Raw genomic sequence first — 25,324 nt, 5'->3', positions numbered from 1 at the left:
TTCCATTAACATCTCCATTATTCATTCATGCTGTACATTTACTGCTTTACCCTGGTTATTTCCAAATAAATCCTCTTTGTTAAAAAATTTTTTTTACTGTCGCCAAGAATGTGTATCAGAGGACTTGTTGTGTCATTTAAAGAACTTTAAAGAACTTAATTGCCTTCATGTGACAGTTTATTATTATTTTATTTCTTGGCCAGTGGAAACAAAACACAAGCTCCTTGCTTCCCTGCACAAAGCACATAACATTTAACGTTGAGGATGATGGTGTCATACAATATTGATGGGAATCAATTTTAAAACCGGAAATAATGCAAGCCAGTGGCAGAGGGATTTTGTGGTAGTATGATGCTTTCACAATGCGGTAAGCCAGTGACATGTGACATAGAGGGATTTTGTGGTAGTATGATGCTTTCACAATGCGGCAAGCCAGTGACGTGACACAGAGGGATTTTGTGGTAGTATGATGCTTTCACAATGCGGCAAGCCAGTGACATGTGACAGAGCGATTTTGTGGTAGTATGATGCTTTCACAATGCGGCAAGCCAGTGACATGTGACACAGGGATTTTGTGGTAGTATGATGCTTTCACAATGCGGCAAGCCAGTGGCATGTGACACAGAGGGATTTTGTGGTAGTATGATGCTTTCACAATGCGGCAAGCCAGTGGCATGTGACACAGAGGGATTTTGTGGTAGTATGATGCTTTCACAATGCGGCAAGCCAGTGACATGTGACACAGAGGGATTTTGTGGTAGTATGATGCTTTCAGAAAGCAAAATGGTTTCAACCGATAGTGTTGCAGTGACTCAAATAAGATTGTGATGAAGTGAGAGTGGCTTTAAGCCCGGCTGTTACAGAACACCATTCTAGGAGATTGTGATGGTGTAAGACAGACCACAAGGCTCCTCAGCATATTTATCTCCCCTAAGACTGACAGTGATTTTAGGATAGCGAGACAGTGATTCTGCAAGTTGATTTGAGACTGTGCTTTGAGACTGTGACTGTGCAAGGCAAATCTCATAATGGACAGAGTGAGACTGACTCTGTAAGACTGATGCTATGAGGCTCATGAGGGATAGTGGTTCTTCAAGAAGGAGTTGATGTCTGACAGCCAGCCACTGTAGATGTAGAAGGTCTGAGATATTCAACGTTACATAACCGTGAGGAAAATATTCTGTGGGACATACGTAGTTGTCCCATGACATGGCTACAACCCAGTGATTCTACAAGGCAGAGCAGTGGCAACCCTATGAGAGTGCTGAGTGGTAGTTGTAGGGCCTGTGAAATAGTAATGATACCACAGTGCAAACTGAGGTGTCTCTGCCCTTGGCTGAGCTCGCATGGTGCAGCTACAGCAGATGGAGGAGCTGCTCTGACTGCGCTGTGCATCCCAGGACTCGCCACTGGCTGGTGTCAGCGTGTCCTACTCTGGGTCATTATGCATGAGGCCTAATAACACAGTGATGGATTATAGGTCACCTCCGCTCCCTTCTGACCTTCCCTTCCCTTCCCGTCCCTCCTTCCATCACGCACTGGTCCATTTCCAACAGGCAGCACAACAGAAGAACTCAGCTCTGGCTGAGGACAGACAGAGCAATTAGCCCTGCAGGAAGGGGCTATAAGGTTCTCCTTAGGTTAAGAGTCTGATAATCCATCCAGCTACCCCAGCGGTAAACAAGCTATGCGGAAACTATGGCATTAGCATAATTACTGTAGTTACTATGGGTGTCTGTTCATAGAGGTAGTGTAGATGAAAATGTACCAGTCTAGAGTCTAACATATAGCAAGCGGGTACAAGATAGTACTCTGTCTCCTTGTAGCATTAACTGTACCATAAGCTTAGATGTCCTGATCTATCATAAACAATTTCATCAGAGGAACACTAATAGATTTCATTCTTAGCTTCATGGCTGTATGATCATTTAATGCTATGATAATTCAAATTAATTACATTTCCTCTTATTAGCTGATACAGTAAAAGGGAATGTACATTTCTCAAGACTGTGTGTGAAGTCCTCATTGGCAATTAGGGAGTTCTACTGTACTCCCTTCAAATGATTCTGCCGATCTGTCATCAGCACTGCAACAACTATCTTTTGTTTCATGGTTTTGATTTGAAAGTGAAAAAGATGATAACTTACAGCAAATGTTCTATGTTGAAAGAAATGGGTCGGGATGGCAGTGGCTGTTGCAATTATTGCTCTGTACTTTTATATGGGATACGAATTAGAAAAATTTAAATCATGCAGATTTTGGCTGAGGGCCTAGAGATAGGCCTTCGGGGCTTCTGTCTCCAGAGATCCTAGGAACTTATTTCTTTATCAAGGGACTCTATCCATTCATATGGAGAAGTACTGCATAATTCATCTGGGTCTGAAAGAGTCTGCTTTCTACTGGCCAGCCATTAAGGGATGAAGGCTGTAGACTGCAAGGAAGTGGAAAAATGTGTGTTTGCTTGAGAAGGTGTGTGTGTTTGCGTGAGAAACAAATAAAATACAATTTTATTTGTAACATGCACCGAATTCAACAGGTGTCGACCTTAACGGGAAATGCTTACTTACAAGCCCATAATCAACAATGCAGTTAAGAAAACTAAGAGTTTAGAAAATATTTACGATATAAACTAAAGTAAAAAAGAAAGTAAAACAATAAAATAACAATAACGAGGCTATATACAGGTTAGTCGAGGTAGTTGAGGTAATATATACACTACCGTTCATAAGTTTGGGGTCACTTAGAAATGTACTTGTTTTTGAAAGAAAAACATATTTTTTTGTCCATTAAAATACCATCAAATTGATCAGAAATACAGTGTAGACATTGTTAATGTTGTAAATGGTTACTGTAGCTGGAAATGGCTGATTGATCGTTAGAAAACCCTTTTGCAATTATTTTAGCACCACTGGAAACTGTCGTGATGATTAAAGAAGCAATAAAACTGGCCTTCTTTAGACTAGTTGAATATCTGGAGCATCAGCATTTGTGGATTCGATTTCAGGCGCAAAATGGCTAGAAACAAAGACCTTTTATCATGACACAAGGCGAGACCCAGATGCAGACACAGGAGGAAGATGGTTGGAGTTTAAGATGTTTAATAAATCCAAGGGAAAAGGTCAAAACCAGTTCAGAGTTCAGGAGGTACCAAAGGGCAGGCAGGCTCAAGGTCAGGGCAGGCAGAATGGTCAGGCAGGTGGGCATGGAGTCCAGAAAACAGGAAAGGGTCAGGACCGGGAGGACTAGCAAAGGAGAATAGAAAAGGAGTAAGGGAAAAACACGCTGGTTGACTTGATAAACATACAAGACGAACTGGCACAGAGAGACAGGAAACACAGGGATAAATACACTGGGGAAAACAAGCAACGCCTGGAGGGGGTGGAGACAATCACGAGGACAGGTTAAACTGATCTGGGTGTGACACCTTTCTTCTGAAACCTGTCAGTCTATTCTTGTTCTGATTTAATTGCAAAAGGGTTTCTAATGATCAATTATCCTTTTAAAATTATAAACTTGGATTAGCTAACACAAAGTTCCATTGGAACACAGGAGTGATGGTGGCTGATAATGGGCCTCTGTACTCCTATGTAGATATTCTATTTTAAAAAATCTGCCGTTTCTAGCTACAATAGTCATTTACAACATTAACAATGTCTACACTGTATTCTGATCAATTTGATGTTATTTTAATGGACAAAAGATGTGCTTTTCTTTCAAAAACAAGGAAATGTCTATGTGACCACAAACTTTTGAATGGTAGTGTATGTTTTTGGAGGAAATGTGCTAGAATTAGGCCTAAATTCAAATGTACATCCCAAGGGATTTTTTCCCCCTCCAGAGTGACCTTTTGCAGATCAACAATCAACATTTCCTGTGTAACCTTCAAGACTCATGCAGTGGTACGTTTCTGTTGTGTTTTCACAGATTTGCCTTCAAGTCATCCACTATTCCCATGTCCCTACGTTTACAGAGGCCCCATAGAAAAGTTAGAACGCACAACAACTCACTAAGCTGAACATTACATAGAGGCAAAAAAACTAAGCAAACTGATAAATAAATTGGTTGAAGCAGTAAATTGAACAATTGTTGATTGTAACCTAAATCCAAGCTGACAAAATAGGGTGTATAAGATATGCTATGAGGCAGATAGTGAACGGTACAGTGGATCTTTTAAGATTTGTAGTTTGATTTGGTCGCTATGTTTGTCTTAAAAGACTGCACTGCAACAAGGTGAGTCTAGTGTTAGCGCATAGTGTCTGCAATGGCTGTTTGTGGCATTGAGTCTCTAACAAGTAATATAAATTTTCAGTATATAAAACATAAACGACTAGCGAAACCTTTATGATAGTATGTGTACTGTACAATATGTCAACACCTTTGTTGACACCTCAGCGTTCAGTTGCTTTGTTTCTTGTGCTTTTCGCCTTCAATACAATATTTTTCTATTGCTCTATTTATGTACTACGCCTCTATGTGGACAGCCTGTTTGTGAAATGAATAGCAAAATAATGACCTGAGGGTTGGTGGAGACTCTGGGAAAGGTCAAACTCCCACCGCCACGCCTTCAGAATGAGTCGCTGCATGATTAGCTTCTCCAATCATGGGGCGTAATGTCAGGATCTCCATTTGCATGGAGACTGACCCATACCAGATGCATTTGATTCCCTTTGATCACAGAATACATTGTTGGAACAGTGATGTCTGAATTCATAAATCTTTTGGCCTTGACTTGGAGAAGGTTGTGCACTCTGGATTTGACTCTTGGTTGCATGTGAGTTATCATTTCAGCAATCGTGCAATATGCAGGGCTTCTTGTAATTGCATATTCATCGGAATGTTCATACATCCGATAATTCAGAGTGTTTTCACACCTCAGTCCCTGTTCACCTCACGAGACTGTACATAATGTCTGTGAGGATTTGAACCTTGTGTAGGATTTTAGCATTCAGAGGATTCTTGCTGACCGTTGTCTTTTATTGCACATGGATTTTCTGCAAAGAATAAAATGAACTCTATTACATACAGGACTTGAGGAAAGAACATCTTGTGTGAAAACAAAAAATGAATGCATACGGTTATTACTGTAGCATTCACTTCCGGGTTGTGTTTTCGACCTTGTGATCATCTTTATGAAGGTAAACATCTCTGGCAACCTAGCTACGTTGAGCAAATCGTTTTTGGGGGTGTTTATTCCATGTGTGAAGCAAAGTATTTGTGGAGGAACCATGATGGCTTTTGCCAAGCCAAATATTTCAAGAAAATCTGTTAACAGAGAACACATTAGTGTGACTGATGTTTTGGATCCCAGTACTGCGCAAACAATATGCTTATTTTGGCTTGGCATGTAATCAATCTATGCTGCTGGGGATTTAAATAAAAAAACTGGCTCGCCGTGCGTTTGAATATTATCAGTTGGGACATTATCAGCACTGACGTCAGCATAAAGATCTCATGGCTCACTGGACAACATTTGCTGACAGAGGAAACGTCACCAAATAAGCAGTTTCACACTTTTGCTGAATTCCAAATGTATGCCTAGCCCCTACTTCCTATGTATTCCTGTAGATCTGATTGGATAGCTGTAAATAATATGGCAAAAAATTCCACCCATCCTTTCACCTGATCCTGAACAGGATCAATCTGGTACTTCTGGAAATATCTTAGTCATGCCAAGGCAATTGATTTGAAATGTCAGTGCTAGTTGAGGGCTTTACAAGGTTTCTCCCTCATCAGAAACCCTAAAATGAGGTCAATCACCACTTTGTGCACAACATTGCCATTCTTTGTGCCCATTCTCTTTTATTATCTTTGCTGCCAGCTTGAGTTTTGCTGACAAACGGCTCATCTGGCTGTAGATGTAATGTATTGTGTAATTCATTGTGTTCCTCCTGTGAAATATTGCTGAGTGCGGGTGCCGTATCCTTTTTCCTGCATATCATGCATTTCGCTGCCAGGAGCTTGCGTATGACGGGAATGTCAAGGTAAATTATGCATCCACTCTTCCCCCCCCCCCACAAAGAGAATGAAATTAATCAGAACACACTGTCGGTGGGTGTGTTCCCTTAATGTTCCCTTTCCCCTTTTGACACGGGCCATAGTAAGTTAGGTAATAGTATGATCTCAGGGGTGAGAATGCCTCATTGATCACCCAAAGTTCAGTAATGGTCCTAGAACCATTTGTGTTTATAACCAGGTTGCCCTACACAGTTCGTGAAGAATCATGCCTGGCAGAGTTCAATAATGATCAACACTTTTTTTTACCTGAAATTGCTTCTCCAATATTTTTGAGTTTGTCATTTTGAAGAGGGGGGTTGTTTAATGAGGGGATAACAGAAATCTTTGTTCAGCTTAGCAGGCTTTAAATGGACCTCATTTCAGGTTCTAGTTTTGAGGCTCATTCACTGTTCTCTCAATACGGTTCACTCACTCAGTGTTATCTCACCACATTCTGCTCTTACCCAATAACAGTTTGTTCAAAGACAGAGGAACAATACTTTCTCCAGACATGTGGAGTGACAACGTGGTGCAAATAGCGATAGTCAGGACAAATCTCCACCATGCTGCATGTTATGAGTAAGCATAAAAATGCTGAGTAGGATTACGGTTGTTTTTCTCATCTCTAGAATGCCTCTAAAATTGCTGTCCTTCATGCATGTGGACTTATATCTATGCATACTGTACCTTCAACATCTAAATTCACTCGCTAGTACAATTCATACCGTATTACAACGTGATTTGCATAGTACAGTATGTCGTTCCCAACATACAACAGGGCTTTCCAGTGTTTCAATACCCCTGGTATCGCCGGAGCTTGGAGCAGCCCAGTGCCATGGAACTAGTTCTGTCAGTCTTCTTTCTTTCAGCAGTGTACAGTATGTGGGGAGGTCTGTGTGAGGAAGGGCTGAGTGGGTTTCGCTAGTCTAGCGTGTGGTCGAGGGCAGCGGTCAGGCTCGGAATACAGATGAACGGTAACCATATCATATGTTGACGGTATGCTGGGGAAAGAAGGAGGAGGGGAGTTCTCTCTCCCGGTCTTCTCTCAGTGTTCTTGGTGCTCAGTCACGTCACTGTACTGCAGTAGGATAATGCTAATGCAGTAGGATAATGTACAGAATGTGAGGGAGGAAAAGACAGCGGGGTGTAGCTCTAAATGATCTCGCCCATGTTGCATCAGTGGAAGGCTTGTGGCTATGAGCATAATGTTTCAATGGGATATTTAGGGCCTGATTAACTTACACATTTTGTACCAGTGCAAGAACGATCATTTTCAGAGGAGAATAAGAAAAATAACAGTGACACTTTACTTGACACCCAGCGTCCTAACACGTTATGACACGATCATAACCGTGTCATATGTCATGACAGCTGACATAAGGTGTCATAATATGGTCGTAACACTGTCATGACCCATATATTTACAGCTGTTCTGACATATTGCGTTATTTTATGGCTGTTCATGACACCTACATAAGAGTGTCAAAACCCACATTTATTCAAATGTGTTTTTCCCTGGCAAGAAGTTTCCTTTCATTTGAAAGTTTGTTTCTTAAGTCGTTTGTTGTTGTTTAAATGAATTCCTTACAGTCCTGTTTTTTTCCATCATATTTTAAATAAATGCACTGTATAAACACATTCATGAAGCGTTATGACCATCCTGTGTCACTTTACTTGGACTAAGAATATACACTTTATGACACTGTCAAGAAGCATCATGACCATCATAATCAAAAAGCCAGATAGGCCAATCACGTACATGCCCTTATGTCAGTCATCAATCAAAAAGAGGGTGTCTTGTCCTGCTCCTGCATTCATCCCAGTCATCAGCAACAGACTATTGGGGTAGGTGCATGTCTGACATCAAGTTGTGTGAAATTACAATGATAATTTCATATGGTCAATTCCAGCAAATGTTATATAACATAAACATACTGTTGACAAGTAGGCTATGGCGTAACAGAATGTTTTGTCTTGTGTGGTAGGTTTTGGCACTCTGATGAAGGTGTCATAACCAGCCACAAAATAATGCAATACATGTCACAACCGGCCTAAATATATGTCATGACAAAGTTATGTCAGCTCTCATGACATATTATGACATGGTTATGACTGTGTCATAAGGTGAGGACACTAGTTGTCAAGTGTTACTAAAAGGGTAAGAACAAAGCTAGAACATGAAAATCAAGAGTGAGTGAATAACATGAATAATTTTCACTTTAATGTTTCATTAATTATCTTAATATGAATGTGTTTTTGATCTGCTTTAATGTTGTAGCCTATTCTCTCTTGCAAATAAAAAGTACATGCGTAATTAATCTGGCTCTGAATATGAATAGAAGAGTTTATCCATACAAAAAAAAAAAAGAATCAATGCGCCTTAGTATGCATAGAGCTTGGCCATGTACAAACTATTCTATCTTGCTAAAACTTCTCCGTTGCTTTTCGTAAAGGAAGATGGAGTTTGACATTTTGTTCTAAGAAGCATGAGGGAGGATCCACAGCGGAAAGCATTTTAGTGCTCCCTCTAATGCACTAGTATTAGCACTTCCATAAACTGTTCCATATTAATTATGCTCATAATTCTTTCCAATCTCTCACAGATGCAGTTCCATTCTGGGCTAATCTCACACTAAAGCCTCATTGCAGAATGCTGCTGATGCTGAAACTGAGAAACCAAGTGTGTTTTAGTGCTACTCTTCACAATTTGTCTGAACCACAGACTGTTCTTATTGACCAGGGTTCCCCAACTGGCTGAATTTGGCCCACCAGGTTTTTGAGCTATTTTGTAATAGTTGGACATTAAAGACTGTAAAGACACCTGCAAATCAGCTCCAAGTGATTTTAATTTGGGAACTCTGTTCCAAGGTATTCCCACGCATCATAGAGAGATACTGTGTATGTGATCATATTCAAATGTAAGCAACTGTTTTAATCAAATATTATATTTGTTTGGGCTTCTTGCGGTCAATTTGCAGTCTACAAATGATTTATAATTATGTTCCCAGCTCCCTGACCATCCGCTGAAGGAAAAAAATGTCCCACGGCTGAATCTAGTTGATGATCCCTGCTGTAAGCTACTTTGGCGGTCAACAAAGGATTACATTCGATCATTAATCATAATAACAAATACTGGTGTTTATTCAGGATATAAACACAGGTTCTATGTCGGAGATGAAGACGGCATGCAGAGAATGCTGATGCTGTTTACTATTTTTCCCATTATGATCAAATGTGCAATACTGTCTTATTTCACTTTACAATGAATTAAGCTGTGGGGTGATTGAACATAAGGAAACAGCCTATTAAATCTGTTTCCTGATTAGCAAGAGAAAAGAAAAAAAACTGTTCGGTTGCCACATTTACATTTCTGATGAAGTTGGAGGCATGCCCTTGCAACTCTTGCACCAGTAACAGCCAAAGTGAATATAATTACCATCCTTGTTAAAATCAAAGCCAATGTGTCTAGACACAGTTATATGATGACAGATTGGGCATGACCCTATAAACAATAAACAACTTTACCCATCAGCTCTTTCATCATGTGGTGAGCGTATAAAAGATAAAAAGAAAATGAATGTCTGAACAGTAGAATATGTTTCTGTAGCCGTGAAAATACATTAGCTTACAAAATAGAACACGGAAATAATATTTTGAGTCAAAATAGTTTTCTAATGTAGGCTATATGTCAGAGTTCAGTTCAGGTGGCCGTGCATAGCCAGGTAAGATAAGGTGGCTATGCTATGCTATGCTATGCTCGACAAGGTCTTCAGTGTTGAGCAATTTCGCTCCTTAGTTGGGCTATACTGGTAGCCCTACAGTCCTTTTGAAATACCTGAGGTAGGCTATATGGGATCATAGAAATAGAATGACAGAATTAGAATTCTATTCATTCTATTTCTATGTATGAGGGAAAGCAAGCACAATGCATCCAATACTGTAGGTTTTTAATGCACAGCTGAAAAGCCTCCCACACACATTTGATTAAATAAAAATAAATAAAACATAAATCAATTAAAATGTGAACTTGTATGCTCATGAATTCAATTGCATTAACTACATTTTGCTTATAATTTTTTTGGGTCATGTTATGACCATGTTGGCATGTAGTCTTAACTTGTGGACCTTGAACAACAAGCGAGGCATTTACTTCGACACATGGCCAATGACTTTCCTATCCCCTCAGCTGCCGACCGCAGTTGGGTCTAGCAGAAAGGGACCTCAGCTGGTGCTGTTGTCGTGACAACCAATAAGGGCGCATCAGACTCTCGTGAAGGGGGCAGCAGTGCGATGTATAAACGGGGGTGGGGTAATCGGGTAGAGAGAGCGCTAGAGTGAGAGGCGCTGGTGACTGGAGAGGTTTGAATTTCCTCCCCACCTCTAAAGAACTCTGCTGCCTGCTCATCGCTGCCTTTGCGCGGGAGCAGAACGCACAGTGGAATACAGCGCTTGCACAGAGGGTTTACGGAATATATGTTTTCCTCCAAGCCATTTTGTTTTCGTTATTTCAACGCATATTTACCTTCCTCAACATCATAGAAGCCCTTAGTCACACTTTGTCGTGGAGTAGGATATTGCCAAGGGTCGGAGCGCCACTTCAATTCCCTTTCAAAGTCCAAACACTTTTCTTTCGGATCTTTGCGCGTCCGGTTAGGAAATGCTGGTCGGAAGGAGACCGTGTTGGAGGCAATTGCAGGCTTCTTTTTTCAGACTCCTGTGTCTTATTCCTACAGGGTTCCCCGTCCGAAGTGTGGATATGCAGCGAGCGACCGACAACATTACTATTCGCCAGGGTGATACAGCGGTTATCAGGTAGGTCTCAACTCAACTTTCCATTCGTTCGCAGCATCCAAGTGATGCTGAGTTTTGTCTGCAGTGCATAGAACCAGCATGGAATGAAATGATCACTGATTCCATTGGCACGTTCACTAATGTGTAGGCTACTGATGCCTAATGTGATCTAATTCAAAAATATTGAAATGTCACATGTTTTAAATTGTATCGGACATCAACTAAGTTAAATACTCATAAATGGGGTATTATATGATTTAAAAAATAGGCTCTTTCGGATGAGAAATGTAGTGATAAAAATAGGCATTTTTTTTTGGAAGAGAGGATTTCAAGTGAATTATTTTAATTTGATCTGATATGCGATTTGATATAGCTCCATAGCCTAATCTACTATGTAGTCTATGCCACAGTCACATTATCATCCCCAAACTGCAAAATAATGATGTAGCCTAACTTAAACGACAGTGCCCTGGTATTCATTGGAAGTCACTGAAAACGTTAAGTGCGTCATAGAATCGCCCAGAGATGATGAAGCGGTGGATTACAGGAGGCTACTCTTTTCAACGTCGGAGAGGAGAGGCAGGGGCTGTGTTGGGTAGCATACAATACATAACAACGCAGTTTGATTTCCGAATTGCACAACAGTCCCAAATCGCCCGGTTCTGAAAAATAAGTGCAAAGCGCCATAAAAGCTTCACTGAGGATGGAATCCATCGTGTCTTTGTGCCTTTTTTTTGTTGGGAGTAGTTTTAGCCTATAGTTAATCACCTCCCAGACAATGCAAGCTGTCAATTTAAGGCTATTATGTTATTGTTGGACACAGATGTCATTAGTCACGTGGTCACCGACATGTGTTTTTGGTCTGCAGGTCAGTGAGGGGCTAGGACTACCCCTCCCCCTCTCCCAAAAACAAATTATTTGGAGGGGCCTATGCAAGACACAACAGCAATATTTCTCTCTAACTCACTCTCCCTCTCACACACACCTGCTGATTTTTTATTTTTTTTTACCACTGAATTGAGAAGTATGCTAATGTAGAGTTTATTTCTGGCATAGTCTACATGGTAAAGAATGAACCATTATGATTTATGTTTGAAAAATAGCTTGGAGGAAATTGATGTTATGTAGGATCATTTTTCTTTTTCTGTAATGTTAAATGAGAGCAATCTGATCTTTATAGAGCAATATTAGGTTTTGTACCCATTGTGAGGTGTACACACTGCACTAGACAGAGGCAACGAGAGTATTGTTGTGTATTTGCTGACGGGTTGTCTATAGAGTTTGGGAATCATTGACCCAGACACACCCCTTACTGTGCTGTATTGCCCTACAGGGCCCCTGCATGCCAAGCTGTTATATGTTCTCTATACATACCCTACGTGACCAAAAGTATGTGGACACCTGCTCGTCGAACATCTCATTCCAAAATCATGGGCATTAATATGGAGTTAATCCTCCCTTTGCTGCTATAACAGCCTCCACCTTTCTGGGAAAGCTTTCCACTAGATGTTGGAACATTGCTGCGGGGACTTACTTCCGTTCATCCAAGAGCATTGGTGAGGTCGGGCACTGATGTTGGGTGATTAGGCCTGGCTCGAAGTCTGCGTTCCAGTTCATCCCAAAAGTGTTCGATGGGGTTGAGGTCGGGGCTTTGTGCAGGCCAGTTCTTCCACACCGACCTCGACAAACCCTTTCTGTATGGACCTCACTTTGTGCACGGGGGCATTGTCATGCTGAAACAGGAAAGGGCCTTCCCCAAACTGTGCCACAAAGTAGGAAGCACATAATTGTCTAGAATGTCATTGCATGCCGTAGTGTTAAGATTTCCCTTCACCGGAACTAAGGGGCCTAGCCTGAACCATGAAAAACTTTACAGTTGGCTCTATGCATTGGGACAGGTAGCGTTTTTCTGGCATCTGCCAAACCCAGATTTGTCCGTCGGTCTGCCAGTTGGTAAAGCGTGAATCATCACTCCAGACAACATCTTTGCACTGCACCAGAGTCCAAAGGCGGAGACCTTTACACCACTCCAGCCGACGCTTGGCATTTCGCATGGTAATCTTAGGCTTGTGTGCTGCTGCTCGGCCATGGAAACCCATTTCATGAAGGTCCAGACTAACAGTTCTTGCGTTGATGTTACTTCCAGAGGCAGTTTGGAACTCGGTAGTGAGTGTTGCAACCGGGGGCAATTGATTTTCACGCGCTACGTGCTTCAGCACTCGGCGGTCCCGTTCTGTGAGCTGTGTGGCCTACCACTTTGCGGCTGAGCCGTTGTTGCTTCTAGACGTTTCACTCCACATACTTTTGTATATATATATAGTGCATCAATGCACTTGAACTAATACACAGTAGAATATGCTTGCTTTTTCTGCTCCATACGACTGTATCAGAGCACATAATCATGTTCTAAGGGCAAATCACATTCAGATATTATATTGAAGACATGAATTCAATAACTATCCAGTGTCTCTTGACCTGAACATGTATATCACAGTACCATTTCATTAATTGTAGCACTTATTGTCTGTAAGGTGTGAGGGATTGTACAGATCAACATCATCATCATTCTGGCCCCTCTCTGGATTTTGTGTTAAACGCTCTACAACAAAGCTTTCTTAGTGTTCAACAAGCTTTCTCTGCGTTTAACCTTGTTCTGAACACCTCCAAAACAAAGGTAATGTGGTTTGGTAAGAAGAATGCCCCTCTCCCCACAGGTGTGATTACTACCTCTGAGGGTTTAGAGCTTGAGGTAGCCACCTCATACAAGTACTTGGGAGTATGGCTAGACGGTAGACTGTCCTTCTCTCAGCACATACCAAAGCTGCAGGCTAAGGTTAAATCTAGACTTTGTTTCCTCTATTGTAATCGCTCCTCTTTCACCTCAGCTGTCAAACTAACCCTGATTCAGATGACCATCCTACCCACGCTAGATTATGGAGACATAATTGGCAGGTAAGGGTGCTCTCGGGTGGCTAGATGTACTTTACCATTTGGCCATCAGATTTGCCACCAATGCTCCTTACTGCACTCTATTCTCCTCTATATCACTGCACTCTATTCTCCTCTATATCATTGCACTCTATACTCCTCAGTAAACTGGTAATCTCTGTATACCTGTCGCAAGACCCACTGGTTGATGCTTATTTATAAAACCCTCTTAGGCCTCACTCCCCCCTCTCTGAGATACCTACTGCAGCCCTCATCCTCCACATACAACACCCATTCTACCAGTCACATTCTGTTAATCCCAGCCCCTGTCCCCGCAGGAGGCCTTTTGCCTTTTGGTAGGCCGTCATTTTAAATAAGAATTAGTTCTTAGCTGACTTGCCTAGTTAAATAAAGGTACAACAAAAATGATAATCGTCATCTGATCCGGGCATAAGACCTATTGAAAGTTGTAATAAAATGAGAAGCATTTAACTTTCAGTCTAGAGAACTATTCACCTGATCCTCTCATGCTGATGCAGTAGTGGAACAATGGGAATATCCCAAAGCCTGTGGTAGCCTACAGCCTATATTGCTAACCTGTAGGTCAAATGTGTGCTGACCACTCCGGTGTTGTCACAGCCAGGCCCAGCAGGTTTAGGACCTATAATCCACTTACTGGATTTCCTCTCTCTAATCACTTCCATCAATTAAATGACTTGATCATCATGTTAATCAATTCCAACATAGTTACTGTTGAACGTTACCAAGGCTCAGGAATTAATATCCATTCAAAAATCTAGTCATTCAGTTTACTCAGTGCATTCATTTCCTTCAATTATGAGTGAGTTTAGCCTTCACCCGGCTCTGTACAGTAATAGATGTTCTGCTCAATGCCTAGTTGTTTTCCTTCCATACAGGGTCACTCACTGAGCACAATATTAAAACATGATTCCTGAAGTTACATTTGTGAACAGAAGTTGGCTTCAAGTTGACTTTGTAGTAGTTACCTCAATTATCAATGACTACACAACAAACTGCAGTTGTTCACCCTGTAGCCCAACCAAACAGTATGCATTTGTCACTCCCCAGTTTCAACAGAAAAATCTGGGGGGGGGGGGGGGGGGGGTAGTCATTTGTTGCTTGAGAAAGTGTAGCCTGTTTGATTCCATAAGCTGGTTTTGTCATGCTGTTGCGATATCCGTGGCCTAGAGAAATAATATTGCCGTGACTCCATTACCGATGCTTGCGGCTTAGTCATGACATTACAGGCATAGGTGGAGCTGAACCCTTAAAGAAACGATTTTGTTACACAGTAGCTGTGGTGTGCTAGTAACAATGTCCATAAGATGAGAAAGAAAAAGGGCCTCATAACATGTGCAAGAAAAATGACCAAAATAATGTGCCTTTCTCAACATCCGCCCTTTAATATTGATTAAAACAAGGGTTTTGTGAAGATTATTTGAAATTCCAGGTGTCATCAATTGTAGAATAATATCTTTATACTGTACATGCTTGGTGTGCAATAGTAAACCTCTGTTGTATAACATTAGCTTTAGCAACTATTTACCTTTTAACCTCATGTGCTTGGCTAGCAGCTCAGAGTTAATCTGTTAAACCCTAAGATTGTTTAAGTCAGTCTCATCACACGAGATGAGATTCACATGACATGAATGTATTAGTACAGCTGTCCATGTCGACGCATTCTTTAGACGAGGTGCTGTATAGGTCCGCTGTAACTTAGAATCATGCTGATTACGATTTATTGGCGTCTTTGGCTGTTTAATACCAATTGAACATTTTCTTCTCTGCGTGCTTCAACGTAATTCATGTCCCAAACGTCTTGTTACTTCCCCAAACATTTAGATCGCAGTGAAAACGTCCTACATTCTGGACCACTTTTGAGATTGATACCACCTCAACAACCCAAACGTAACCATCTCAGTCGAAGTTAATCACGTCTGCATCTCTAAGTTATTTTGTATCCCTTTGCAGCATTTCCGTGTCACAATGCTTTACTTTTTAATTGCTTTTCCACTTGTTGGCAGTCCTGTGGCCTTCAGGGTGCGTTCTGATGTGGGAGAAGTGCAGAAAATGGACAATTGCTTATTAAAAAATTAATGGCACAGACACTGTGATTGCTCTCCGCCAGGTCAATTATCATTGATTTGACAATATCCACTCCGTCTCGTAGAATTTGGTTGGAGATCATTGTGGGCTTGTGCTTTTGCCCTTAGGCCCGTTGCCACAGACACCCGAATATCCCATTTCTATTCACGTATGAAAGGCTCAGTGGGTTTAAACCTGCTGGGTTCAGATATCAGATGTGTGAGGCGAGTTCTCATTGAGATCTACCGGCATAGCAGACCCTGTGTAGTTTTTTAAATCTACAATTTGTGATCTGGGAATCCTGTCCATGGTTATTTCAATTATTGACATATAAAAATTTTACACTTCCTCGTCCTCACCCCTTCGCTGTATACCAAAACAAATGCATCGGATCAGGATCAGACTGGAAGACATTGTGGTTTGATGGCGAATGTGGCCTTGAAAGGATGATGTGACGTTATCTAGGAAATTGCTATCTTCTCAGAGTATACTTCAGCTCACGTTTGATTTTATTTGACATCTTCCGGGAAACATGTGTTGTCAAAACAAGATGTTTCTTCTATGCTGTATAGTTGTAAGTATATCAGCGCCAAGAATATGAGCCATCTACAGTATGTCAGACGTTCTTTTGAGGATAAAAACGGATAAATGATACCTACTCAATACTGTTTCCATGTCATTCAGGGGCATAGTTCCAAGTGTATGGAAGGATAGAGCACTTTCTAGCTCGTTTCATGTTATTTGTTTTAAAGGCTACTGAAACACACCAAAACCTCTCTCCCCATGAAGTGTTGGAGTGTTGTCAATTCTCATTATAATGAACAGGCCGTTTTATTTTAAGTTTGGGGTGGGATTAACAAAAAGAAAAAAATTGTTTTAAGTGTTGCTTACAATACTAGCTGCTATTGATCCCAGTAGAAAGTGGATGGCTTAACTGTTGACTCACGGATCCCAATACAAAATTTAAAAAACTCACAGTTAAGAGATTATGCTCATTTGCATAACACCAGTATAGAAAATGCATTTTCATTGTTCTCTTTAAGAACTGCACATTGATCATATACCAGACTGATTATCCTGTCTGTTATCTGTGTGTTCATTTTTCTTGGGCAATTTTTTTTCAAGTCCAAAAGTTCCATTAAATCTATTAGAGTAATGTGGTTGTGTTGTTTTGACCGTATAAATCCCCCCCTTATTACCTCTAACAATTGCCAAGTCATTGACTCCAAACATGGATTATCAATTTGGAAGAGCAGTTATTGATAAGTAGTTCGTTAGCATACTCGGAAGGAGGGCACTTACTCTAAGTGTTCATCTCCAGTACTGTAATGTTCATAGGAGCTTAAAGCTCTACCAGGAATCCTTGGCAAGTGACCCTCAGAGGACATCACTGGCATGGCATAGAGGATGTAAACAAAACCAAATCTGTTCTGGAAATATGAACACATTTGCATAATTCAGTTATGAGACATGTATGGCTCTCGCATCCTGTTTTGAAAAATTTGAATTCTATTACTTTGGATAGGTCAAATGGGTAATGTGTTCCTGTTATTTCCTAATCCTGTTGTAGAAGTATTTAGCATAAATAACAAATAGTAATGTTTTACAACTATTACTATGGTTATACATTCCACAACCATATCACAAGCGTTGTCACATTTTAAATGGGGAAAAAACATTGGCTGGAATTTCATAAGGAGAAAAACTGTGCTACACAATTTCACATGTTTTGCCCCCGGAGGGTCCCTATCGCTCAACAAGTCATCCGACTGAGTGCAGGTTTTTTACAGTTTATAGCCTCTCCCGGCCTTTTAGCATCTCTCACCGTGCTGTCCAGCGCTGCTCTGATGGGGTACTGACCTGATTCAAAGCCAGGGAGACCGGGGACACACAGCATTAGTACAATCACCACATAATCCTCTCTGCTTCTGCCCTGGCAGGACCAGGATTTTCAAATCAATTTCATTTTCACCCATGATGCGGTTACAGTTGAAAAGCTGTGCGGCTGCCAGCTTCGTCATTAACTGTCTGTCCCATTTTTGTTTTGGAGAATGAGGTTGAAGGGAGGGAGGGGGTGGGGGTGTTTGGTCAGACGTTTCCCCAATTTGAAGTTCTGTCGACGGTTGAGACAATTCTGAGAGCCTTCTGTCTGTGAACCATCTGAGAGCCTTCTGTCTGTGTCGCATGCTGAACTGGAGTTGAATCTGTCGAAGGCAGGGCACGTTGTGTAGTTGTGATTGCGAAGATGTTATTGTTTTCGACGAGGCTGGCCGATCTTCGTGTTGATTCTCTCATCTGGATGGCTGTCTACTCTGAAGGCATCCTGAAGCAAGCTAAGAGTTCAGAGGTTACTGGGGCAGTTTGTAGCTTTACAGTTAGATATTTATCTGGCTTAGGACAAGTTTGTTTTCTCTGTCCTCAAAGTCTCTCTCAGCTTCCCAGAATTCCCTGAGCTCCTTTCAGCTTGGTGCTGTGTCGAAATCACTGTCCGTATTAACATCTCTATTAGGGTGGGGCAGTATCCAGATGTTCATATCGCCACACCGTACTTCTGTCATCCCGGCATTTATAGTATTACCGGCTATTACCGGTGGTAAAACCTGCAAAAGTTCCCATTGGGCATCTATCAACAGAATGAAAACAGGTAATAATGAATTTCCATGAAGGCTGCTAGCTAAATATGATAACAAGCATAAATTAAAATAAGCGAATTGCAAAGACAGGCATTCCAGCTCATGAAGTTATACGTAGGAGCGACCGAATGTACATTTTGGTGAGTTTGGACATTTACAAGCGAATGTGAACGAGAGACAATGGGCAAATGAACAAAGTTTTGACACAAGCTTTTCTGAAGGAAGAACAGTACTGGGTCTGAAGCAGCATGTGGGCATGCTGTGTCTGTGTGAAGTTTGGAGCTGCTAGGGCAACAGGCCTGCCTGCTCTGCATGGAGAAGATGGGGGAGGAGCAGCCAAATTATGTTGCACTTCAACCCAGCCAAGCCGCACTGCCGGCTGCGACAGGTCCTGGACTCGAACCAGGATCTCTAGTGGCACCGCTAGTAGCACTGCGATGCAGTGCCTTAGACCACTGCGCCACTCGGGTGGCCCCTAATAATATTAATATTACAATTTATTGAAAAACTTGGTTTCTATGGTATTGACGGTATTAAAAAAACCATCCCTTGGCTATTTCAAAATACACCGCCAAGCTTAATCTCTATCATCACAACAGCATCCAACCTGGAGAACAGTCCAGAAAGTAGGCAACCTGAAATTGTTCACACCAATTACTCTGTAACAGTACACACTACAAAACAGTTAGCTTTGCTCAAATATCATTTCATTAAGGATGTGCTTCTCTAATGACAGTTTGAAACGATTCAGTTTGATTAGGGGAAGAAATTGATGCAATATAATATTTTTGCATGAACATATGAATATTCCATTTAAAATTAATATCTGCTACTGATGGGAGCTCAGGAGCTGGATCTGTCTGAGATGACTTATCTAAGCTGAGTGCAGCCCTATTTCTTATAGTGAACCTTGAACAATCTAAATCAAATCTGAATGATTGAGAATCACAATCAGCAGTTGGATGTTTTGCTAGCACAGACTGGAATGTGTTCCGGGATTCATAAAATGGAATTGAGGAGTACACCACCTCAAGTCATCGGCTTCATAAATGGGTGCATCGACGACGTCATCCACACAGAAACCGTACGTTCATTTCCCAAACAGAAGCCATGGATTAAAGGTAACCCCTGCATCGAGCAAAAGGAGAGGGACACTAATCCGGATGCTTAGAAGAAATCCCGTTATGACATCAGATGAACCGTCAAACAAGCAACACGTCAATACAGGATTAAGATTGAATCCTACTACACCGGCTCTGTTGCTCTTCGGATGTGGCAGGGCTTGCAAACTATTATGGACTACAAAGGGAAACCCAGCCACGAGCTGCCCACTGACACGGGCCTACCAGACGAGCTAAATGCCTTTTATGCTAGCTTCGAGGCAAGCAACACTGAAGCATGCATGAGAGCACCAGCTGCACCAGCTCTTGACGACTAGACCCACTCCAATTCGCATACTGCTCCAACAGATCCACAGATGACGCAATCTCAATCGCACTCCACACTGTCCTTTCCCACCTGGACAAAAGGAACATCTATGTGAGAATGCTGTTCATTGACTACAGCTCAGCATTCAACACCATAGTGCCCACAAAGCTCATCACTAAGCTAAAGACCCTTGGGACTAAACACCTCCCTCTAACTGGATCCTGGACTTCCCGTCCAGGATCTATATACTAGGTTGTGTCAGAGTAAAGGCCAAAAAATTGTCAAAGACTCCAGTCACCCAAGTCATGGACAGTTTTTTTCTGCTACCGCACGGCAAGCGGTGCCGGAGCTCCAAGTCTAGGACCAAAAGGCTCCTTAACAGCTTCTACCCCCAGGCCATAAGACTGCTGACCAATTAACCAAATGGCCAATGGATTATTTACATTGACACCCCCCTCCTCCATTTGATTTGACACTGCTGCTACTCTCTGTTTATTATCTATGCATAGTCACTTCACCCCTACCTACAGTACATGTACAAATTACCTCGACTAACTACTACCACGGCACATTGACTCGACACATTGATTTTATTGTGTTACTTTTTATAATTTTTTACTTTAGTTTATTTGGTAAATATTTTCTTTACTCTTTCTTGAACTGCACTGTTGGTTAAGGGCTTGTAAGTAAGCATTTCATGGTAAAGTCTACACATGTTGTATTCGGCGCATGTGACAAATAAAGTTTGATTTGATGTGTGTTGCGTCCACTCTAGTAGGCTACATAATTCCCGTAAAACCCAATTTTCTACAGCGCATTTGGTAACAATGACGCAGCAAATTGCAATCGTTGTCACTCAACTAATAAAGCCTATGATTTGACTTTGCGAAAGCCATTTTGCAGGGATCTGAATGCTGAAAGTGCCAGATGTACAAATAGCCTATTAGAACAGGGATAGACCACGGAGTGTGAACGGTGCACGCTCCGTGTACATCCTGACGTCGCTACCGGACGGAGAATAGGGTTTCACAACGACAAGATGGAGGAGAGCCTAGTCTCTCACCAAAGATCACATTTATTTTGGGAGATTACAAAATATGACCTTTTCATTAATCGTTTCAGTTGATAGTAGAACATGTTTCGATTAGGTACTATTTCCCCAACTTTCAACTGTAGAAAGTCAAGCTATCTTACGGAGCAGCTAGCTAGCAAAAAGCTAGACTAGCTATACTGTCGCTAGTGACCTCCACCAAATAATTATTTCAAAACAAATGTCATTACCATCACAATAAACTATAACGGGAGGCAGCTATCCCATAAACTCATTGCCGAAAACCACATTTTCATCTTCTTCTGTGGTTTGGTAACTTCCTGTAAGTAGAACCGGCGATTCCTAACCTTTAAATCGGTTTTCTGACGCATGCATGCTTAATTTAGATCGTTTTGGTGTCCCACAGACCAATGCACTCATATCTTAAACATTTTAACCGGAGACTGATGCGTATCAATGAATCATTACATCCCGACAATTCATTTATCGTCTTAATTATGTTACCCAGGTTGGTCCAGGCGATTTGTCATTTAATTATTTTCTTAAGGTTCCAGTACACATTAGATTAATTGAACCCTTTGCACAGTACATGTAATTAGTCAGTGTCACATTAAAGTCCTCTAGTCAAGAGCTGTTTAGCTTCCCCACATGCAGCAGGCTTTTGCTCTTAGTCACTCAATTATAGAGACATTTACTTTGCTCAGGATTTGGGTCAAGAAGTGGGTTTTCCCAATTTCCCAATCATTCGGAGTCAGTGTTTACCAACGGAGGCTGTAGTCTGATCAGGAATCCACTTTCACAAAATGCTTTTTTTCTAAAGCCATTCAAAAGACAGCTAAAAGGATTGAAGAGGAATGTCTTTCTGTAGAGAGACAACATTGGTGTGGAAGTATTTGAAGTTGAAAGATCCTATACACTGAGAACGGTTTTGTTCTTCACAGATGATCCGATAGGAATCTGATTCTTTACTTTGATACTATCGGATAGCATCATTGGTACTATTTTTGGTTACCGTTGGTTACCACAGCAGGGTATCTACTATACATCCATGTGGATTGAAAGCAGATTGAAGAGTTACATAGAGGGAATGTTCTCCTAAATGTCTAATTGTTTACTTTTAATCGCCAGTGAGTTGAAATATTGTCTGCTCGTTGTTTGACTGGCACGCAGACATCATCAGACAATATTTCATTGTTCCATTAGCCAACGAAACGCAGAGTATTCTTATAGTTAAAATGGGTGAATTGTTACGTAGGAATTATAATACTCAGGAGACGGATTTATGAAGACAAAAGCACCTCCTCACTAGCCTCAAAATGCAAACTGAGTCACGCTACGTTAGTACAATGTAGAGTGATTCAGGTTGGATTTCTGGGCTACCTTTATACATCAAAGTCAACATGAATCACGCTACGTTAGTACAATGTAGAGTGATTCAGGTTGGATTTCTAGGCTACCTTTTATACATCAAAGTCAACATGAAACAGCTCCACATATGAAAAAGTATATTTATTCACGCATCACTCAATTGTTTTATGTTGGTGTGTAGCCTATGTTCATTTGCACTCTCAACTCTTAAGACCTGTGTCGAAAGAGCTTGAGATGCGGAGAGCATGTCCATCTCAGATGATGAAGGCAATATAGACATGGATATCTTTTATAAGCATCAAGGGCTAATACACATATAAAGGGTCGTTGTTCACAAGGTGAACGTCTTAACCGAAAGCATGAGTCCAGCTACACTATTGACTACTCCGTACGTGTAGTTAATGGACCGCATATGGCTTGTTGGCACTAACCTGATCTTAGCCCCAGGTTTTTATTATGGAAATATATAGTGTATCTGAGCCTAGCTGAGGATAACCATTGCTAGTAGTAGGACTGCTGTAAACTGACAGTCATAGCAAGTAGCCTAATTAAGAATGAAGGATTGCTGGATACAGAGCTTCCAAATAATTATTTTTGAGCCTATAAATAAAGATGTCTGTCTAACCTTTGATTCATGTCAAAATTTGACACTCAATTTGCTCGTGACCCGCTTGAGAAGCTCTTTTTTTGTTGTACCCTGGAAGAAGTCTTCAGAGCAATGCTGTCTTGCCTAAATCCCCAGTGTCCTCCTTGCCATGCCTCAGCCCTCTAAAAGACCCTGCTGGTGGCAGTACCCCACACCACAGGTGACATTACAGAATGTTGACTTGCACAAGTGGTATGACTATTTTAACATCACCCTGTGTTCAAAGCCACTTAAGCCACATAGGCTAAAGAACGCTGGCGTTCTCATGGTTCACAGGCTGCTTGTATTTGATGGATTCTCACCCCAAACGACTTTGGGTTGCATTTGTCTCTGTCAATTCGCCTGTAAAACACAGAACCTAAGAAATATTGTTGGTTTGATAACCAATGACCTTTAATTCAAACAAGGTATCTATCTGAAAGTACATTAAGTCAAGTGTTCTCGACACTGTGAAGCTTCCTGAGATCTGATTAAAAGACAAATTGGTCCATTAATATATGGATGTTCATGTGCTCCAATGTGTTCAGTTGCTTCATCTTGTGCTGTTGGGGAGGGAAAACCAACTGTGCCTGCAATGGCCAGGGATTGTGTCCCTTAGACCAGAAACAGGTGGATAACTAAATGCCATATCCCTGGGCGAAAATGGCAATCATTTTTCTTTGTGTTTTCAAACACAAATGTATGTTTCACTGGAATAATGTTTGTTTTGTTGCGAGGGATAGATGGGTTTTTTGTCTCAGGCACATTCCTCTCAAACTAAGGAGACTAATGACTTCCTAGTCTCACATAGACTGTCAGTCGAGGTGTATGCAGCCTGCTGAGGCTGCCATTGTCATGTGCTTTCATGGCTTTGCAGCATGCACTCTAACAGGGTTAACAGGATTAGAGAGCCCTATGGTTATCCTATCAGCTGTGACAGAATACTCCGTAGAGGATTGTATGATGCACTTCATTGAATGGGCCTCAAATCATATTCAATTTCTCATAAATAGGTAACAAAAAACAACGGTTCCTTCCCCTCAATTAGAAAAGTCACTCCTGGCAGTCAAGTATTAGTCAGACCCTAGATACAAGTAGAATTTTCCCAAAACCAGCAAAACTGTCCAGAGGTGTTTGTAAATTTGAAATCCATGCTTTGGTTAGGGTTTTATGGAAGTATTGAACCTAATCATTGAACCACATCTTTTTTTTTTACAAGGATAGGCAGCGTCTGTACTCTGACTTAAACACACTTCACAGCTTTTGTTTTCCTATTACTTCTGTCATTACTTAGATGACACGGACCTCAAATGGAAATGACTGAAGCTTGTGCTAAATATGGTGCATTATAGCAAATATCTGCATTATATCATTTCAGCAGTGAGTGGATGTTGGTGTCACTAGGCCCCAAGGAGTCCTCTGTCTTTAGCTCAGGGGTTCTAATTTAGTCCCTTGTCTGCACTTTCTGTGTTCTGTTCCTCAGTGCCATTTTAGGGGATTCATCACCTCAGTTCAGCTTACTTCAATGTATTTACTTGGCCAGCTCCCATACTCCTTTACACTAGGGTATTTCAAAGGCCAAGAAGGGGGACAGACCAAGTCCCCTACTTCAATCAAATAGTGAGAGGGCCATAGAGAACAGTTCCTTTGAAAGCTTTTTTGTTATGGCGTAAGCATTTACGGCCGTTTGTGCTATTTTATGTAATGGGGTTTGCAGAGAGGCTGAGAAAATGTTAGCACAGTGTGACAAATCCTGTCACAATTCGAGGAGATTGAGAAATAAAATTGATGAAAAGTGCAGGTGCAAATGTCGGAAGTTTGAGTGTCTCCTCCCAAGATGCTCTTTGTCACGCATTTCTTATGTACAAAGAGTCTATGAAGTATCCTTTCAAGTTGTTTTCCTATTTTAACACTCCCTAATGATTTCACCTCACCGTCTCATCGTCAGCCATAAGGCGGTATCGAATAAAATGTGAAAATATGTTCCTATACAGTGACAGTCCTATACTGCAGATGTGTGAACGGTCTCAGGTCAATCAACACTATTTCAGTGATGTTGGTAGCATATGCACAGACAGCCTCAACAAATTCCCACTGTCTGATCTGAAATAATGATGAAAAAATGATGCGATTATCAGATCTTTAATTTACCACACCGTTTTGGAGGGATTACAGGCCATCAGTGCGGGGGAGGTGAAGGGGGGGGGGTTGTTGGGGATCTGTCAAGCCAAGCTCTTTCCTTTTATGGCTGCAGTCCTAGACCCAGATTATCACTAATCTCCTCGTCTTTCATTTTACCTCAGTCCAGGGTCAAATGTAGCTAGCGGTTAGCCTGCGAACATCCTCACAATTGGTCGGAACTAAGAAGAGTCAGGAAAAGGAGCTATTTTGTGGTTGTAA

The 25,324-nt window shown here is 41.3% G+C and overlaps 1 protein-coding gene across 3 annotated transcripts in view; it reads left to right on the top strand.

Moving 5' to 3' along the window:
• Window positions 1-25,324, top strand: part of LOC109909368 (limbic system-associated membrane protein) — a 1,000,013-nt gene that overhangs the window by 834,605 nt on the left and 140,084 nt on the right. For 2 of the 3 annotated variants that reach the window (XM_031795984.1, XM_031795983.1), the window contains exon 2: window positions 10,728-10,806. In XM_031795984.1, the coding sequence (XP_031651844.1) occupies window positions 10,728-10,806 (79 nt within the window). Of the gene's footprint in view, window positions 1-10,191; window positions 10,807-25,324 lie in introns of those variants that run through there. The other variant, XM_031795985.1, reaches the window with a different exon arrangement.

This window comes from Oncorhynchus kisutch, linkage group LG18, assembly GCF_002021735.2.
Source record: "Oncorhynchus kisutch isolate 150728-3 linkage group LG18, Okis_V2, whole genome shotgun sequence".
Taxonomy (NCBI): domain Eukaryota; kingdom Metazoa; phylum Chordata; class Actinopteri; order Salmoniformes; family Salmonidae; genus Oncorhynchus; species Oncorhynchus kisutch.
Note: the sequence above shows the minus strand (reverse complement) of the source record. Positions and strands in the feature narration are given on the sequence as shown.